We start from the raw sequence: 5000 nt of genomic DNA on the forward strand, positions 1-5000 counted from the left end.
ATGCCGCGCGTGCACGCAAACCGCAAGCTGCTGCTGCTGCTGCAGCAGCTGCTGCTGCTGGGGTGGGGGTGGGGGTGCGGGTGTAGGGGTGCGGTGCTGGGGAGCTGCTGCTGCTGCTGATGCTGTTTGTGCTCATGCTGCTGCTGCTGCTGCTGCTGCTGCTGCTGGCAGCAGCAGCGAGGGGAGTAAAAGCAGCAAAGTTGGAAGCCGGGTGGAAGGAAAACTCTTTTGAATTTAAATTTATGAATTAAAATTATTTAATTTTAATTTTAATTTAACCCACATGGGCGTCTGGTGTTTCAACTTCGTGTCAAAATTCACCAAGTCCTCGTAAGACCGAAACAGCCGAGGGGGCCCTAAGCAGCAAACCCAACTCCAATAAAAATAAAAATAAAATTAAATAAATAAATAAATAAATAAATAAATAAATAAATAAATAAAATAAATAAATTGGTGAGCATTTGCTGGGTCTTCTCCCATTCTCTTGACAGACAGAAGTCCGAAATGTCTGAACATTAAAGCGAAAAAGATACAGCAGCAGCAACAGCAACAGCAGCAGCAGCAACAGCAGCAGCAGAAGCAGCAGCAGCAGCAGATCTCACCTTCAGTAGGTTTTTTGTCGAGTTTTGAGGATCTCCGGGACTTGATTTTGTCTCTTTCTGGAGAAGATGCAGCACGGAACAAAGAGTTGGAGAATGAATTAAACAAAAATAAAAAATGGAAAATTAATTAAATTAATTAAATAAATTAAATAAATTAGATTAAATTAAACAAAAGACAAACCCTGTAAAGAGGTGTTGGCAGTCAACGTCTTGAGAGAGTCCACGCGCTCGCTCCGCATGCTTCTGGAAGGAGCCGCAGCAGCAGCAGCAGCAGCAGCAGCAGCAGCTGCTGCTGCTGCTGCTGCTCCGGCCCCGCTGCTGCCGCTTGCAGCGCTCGCTGCTGCTGCTGCTGCTGCTGCGTTTGGCGAAGGCGAGTGCGGTGCTGCTCCCGTTGCTGCTGCTGCTGCGTTGGTGGCCGCAGTTCCTGCTGCTGCTGCTGCTGCCCCTGCTGCTGCTGCTGCTGCTGCTGCTTCCCGCAGCACGGAGGCCTGGCGGGCCAAATCTATTGCAGGCTCTGTGGGCAAAGCCACATTGAATTCGCTGCGGGGCATAAGGTCTCCTGGGGAGATCTGAAAATAAAAAAAGAAAAAGAAAAAAAGAGATAAAACAATTAGGAATTAAATTAAGAATTAAAACAAACAACAATTAAAGCAGCAGCAATTAACTAAACGAAAGACAATCCATTAAAGCAAGTAATGCCAAACACCGCAGGCGCTGCACAACCTCCAACGCGCGGCCAACTGCTAAACCCTAAACCCTAAACCCTAAACCCTAAACCCTAAACCCTAAACCCTCGTTAGGGGTTTACGTCTTGTTTGGCTTCTTCTTCAGAGGCCCCAAAAGCAGACTCTGAAGTGTCGCTGCCGACGAGAGGCGAGGACGACTCGATTCGGAGGGCTGCGAGAGATAAAAGAAATAAAGAAAATAAAGAATAAATAACGAAAATAAAGAATAAATGATGAATAAATAATAAACGAATGATGAATAATAATGAATAAATAACATAAAATAATAAATAAATGAATGCATGCAAAAACTGGAAAGCCCGCAGCTCGCAGCGGCGCCGCAGCTGTACGTACACCGGCGCAACAAAAGGGAAAAAGAAAATAAAAATAAATTAAAAACTTAAAAATTATATCGGCCAAATGGAAAGCAAAGTGGAGAGAAAAGAGAGAAAATCAAATTTGATTTGATTTGACTGTTTTTCGCAAAGTTCAAGTTTCGGAGTTGGGGTGTATGTACACCTTGCACCAGGTCCCCGCCCTTCATGACGTGCCGCTGGACTTCCTCATTTACGTCGGCGCATAAAATGAGTCTTTCTTCTCTTTCTGCTTCCTAAACACAAAATAAAAGATAAAAACAAACAATAAATGACAAAAAACAAACAATAAACGACAAAAAATAAATAATAAACTGCTGACTGCTGAAGTTGAATTTCCAGAACGAAACGGCAAGTCCACTTTGCAGTGTACATACACCTGAACGTCAAGTGCCGAAAAACCGCAGCAGCAAATTAATTAAAATAAAAAAGTGATTCAAAAGAAGGGAGAGAAAGCAGCAAACTTCGAAGGAAAAAATTCAAAAGAAGGAAAGAAAATTCACTTCATGATAAAACCCAAAACAAAACCAGCAGCAGCAGCAGCAGCAGCAGCAACAGGAACAGCAGCAGCAGCACAAGCAGCAGCAGCAACAAGAGCAGCAGTACAAGCAGCAGCAAGGGGACTAGCGGCAGGACAAGCAAGGGCTACAGCAGCAGCAAGACCAGCAGCCGCAGCATCAGCTGCATCTGGAGCAGCAGCAGCAGCAGCAGCAGCAGCTGCAGCAGCAGCAGCAGCAGCAGCAGCAGCAGCAGCAGCAGAGTGGGGTCTGACAGCATTTTTGGACCAAGCTGCGAGCAGCAGCAGCACAAGCAGCAGCAGCAACAAGAGCAGCAGTACAAGCAGCAGCAAGGGGACTAGCGGCAGGACAAGCAAGGGCTACAGCAGCAGCAAGACCAGCAGCCGCAGCATCAGCTGCATCTGGAGCAGCAGCAGCAGCAGCAGCAGCAGCTGCAGCAGCAGCAGCAGCAGCAGCAGCAGCAGCAGCAGCAGAGTGGGGTCTGACAGCATTTTTGGACCAAGCTGCTGCTGCTTTGGCTCTTCGGAAGATATATTCAATTTGCTCGTCTTGCAGCATTTCGAGCATTCGAACCACCACGGGCGGAGGCCTTTTCCTTTAAACAAAAAAACAATCAAATCAAATTAATTAAATTAAATTAAATTAATTGAATTAAATTAATTAAATTAAATTAAATAAATAAATTTACTGTGAGCTGAAGAGCTCATAAATAAACAAATAAATCAATCAATTAATTGTCGAATTAGTGAATTAATTGACGAATTAATGAATTAATTAACAAATTAAATGACAAATTAACAAATTAAATGACAAATTAACAAATTAAATGACAAATTAACAAATTAAATGACAAATTAACGAATTAAATGACAAATTAACAAATTAAATGACAAATTAACGAATTAAATGACAAATTAACAAATTAAATGACAAATTAACAAATTAAATGACAAATTAACAAATTAAATGACAAATTAACAAATTAAATGACGAATTAATGGCCAAAATAGCCAACTAGTTGGCCAACTAGTTGGCCAATTAGTGGCAAATGCGGCAAAAAGTGAAATAAAAACGAATTAATGGCCAAAAAGGCAATAAAAGTGAATAAAAAAGCATTAATGGCATTAATGGCATTAATGGCAAAGTAATAAACTTGCCTGAGGGACTGAACTGACCTGTTTAGTGGCAACAAAAGTGAATAAAAACGCATTAATGGCATTAATGGCATTAATGGCATTAATGGCATTAATGGCAAAATAATAAACTTGCCTGAGGGACTGGACGCACTGGGTGGCGACTTTGCACACGAGAAAACACATGGAGAGTTCGCTGCGAGTCATTTGGCTGCCGTGCAGCAAAAAGTAGTCCAAGTACAGCCACAGGCAGTGACCCACGTCGTCTCGAGAGCTGCAAACAATTAATGCCATTAATCATTAATGCCATTAATGCCATTAATTGATTAATTGCATTCATGCCATTAATTGATTAATGGCATTAATGCCATTAGTTGTTTAATTGCATTCATGCCATTAATTGTGCTAATTGCACTCATGCCATTAATTGAGTTAATTGCATTCATGCCATTAATTGTGTTAATTGCATCATGCCATTAATTGTTTAATTGCATTCTTTTTTCCTTCAAAGTTGGACTTTCGCTCCGCAGGAAGTGTTCAAAGTGCTGCGCCGCCCCTCGTGCAAAAATTCAAGTTCAGCTTTCCCGCCAACTGCGGCAAACTGCTGCGATCTGCTGCCAAAGTCGCGGAATTGCAAATTAAAAACTTTTTGAATTTCTTTTTCACAAAAAGATTCCAACAAGAAAGCCATTTAGTCCGAAGATCGCGAAGGTTCCGCCAACGCGCGTGCAAGACGAAACGCGAAAAATGCACAAGACCTCCGTCTTTTCGAACGGAAAACGCGTCAAATGGCAGCAAATTAAAAGAAATAAACTCATTCTTCAACAAATTGCAGATCAGCGTTTTATTGCAAACCCTTTTTTAGCGCTTTCCCACTTTGTGCAAAGAAAGACTCGATACAGACAGGTGTCTGTACACCCCAGAAGCGACGCCCCCACTGGTCAAATTTGGAAAGCAGCCTTTATTTCTTTTGCGCGTTCAGTTGTTCATTATTAATTAACTTTATTATTTTTATTATTTCCGTTAATTTTAGTTTTATTTTTCTTATTTACATGAACTGATAAAGCAGCTTCAGCTGCGACCTCGCGGTCTTCGAGCTGCCGCCGAGTCGCGCCAACACCTGAAACGGAAAGCGACAATGAACAACACATGGAACAAAATAAAATAAAATAAAATAAAATAAAATAAAACAAAACAAAATAAAAGAACAAAACAGAATAAAATAAAATAATTAAAAGGGAAATGAACCAAAAAACAGCAACAACAACCCACTGCCCGCAGAATTTTCAACTGTTGAACAGCAGCTGCATTGCTGTAGCTACACCTCAGTAGCACTGCATTTGATTATTCTTTTATTTTATTTTGTTTATTTGTTTATTTGTTTATTTTGTTCATTTTGTTTTTTGTTTTGTTTGTTGAATTAATTAAATGCCGCACTTGGTATTCCAACACCACTTTGAAGATCAGCTGCAGCTGCGACTGGCTGGTCCCGAAGTGGTAGTTCGCCCAGCGCATGAGGTTGTCAATGCGGCGCTGCAGCAGCCCAAACCCCAAACCCTAAACCCTAAACCCTAAACCCTAAACCCTAAACCCTAAACCCTTCCAGCCGCCACTCCGCAACCCCGGCCGAAAGCCCGCAACCTCCTGC

The 5000-nt window shown here is 41.9% G+C and overlaps 1 protein-coding gene across 1 annotated transcript in view; it reads right to left on the reverse strand.

Annotated features, from left to right (window-relative positions):
- Positions 1-283: 283 nt before the first annotated feature.
- The window catches only part of ENH_00062570 (hypothetical protein), a gene marked incomplete at both ends in the record, with an annotated part of 4946 nt that continues 229 nt past the window's right edge, over positions 284-5000 (reverse strand). Inside the window, 5 exons of the mRNA XM_013582072.1 lie at positions 284-356; positions 784-1171; positions 1411-1499; positions 1847-1937; positions 4790-4885. Coding sequence (XP_013437526.1) covers positions 284-356; positions 784-1171; positions 1411-1499; positions 1847-1937; positions 4790-4885 — 737 coding nt within the window. The remainder of the gene's footprint in view (positions 357-783; positions 1172-1410; positions 1500-1846; positions 1938-4789; positions 4886-5000) is intronic.

This window comes from Eimeria necatrix, genomic scaffold, assembly GCF_000499385.1.
Source record: "Eimeria necatrix Houghton genomic scaffold, Enh_scaff553, whole genome shotgun sequence".
Classification (NCBI taxonomy): domain Eukaryota; phylum Apicomplexa; class Conoidasida; order Eucoccidiorida; family Eimeriidae; genus Eimeria; species Eimeria necatrix.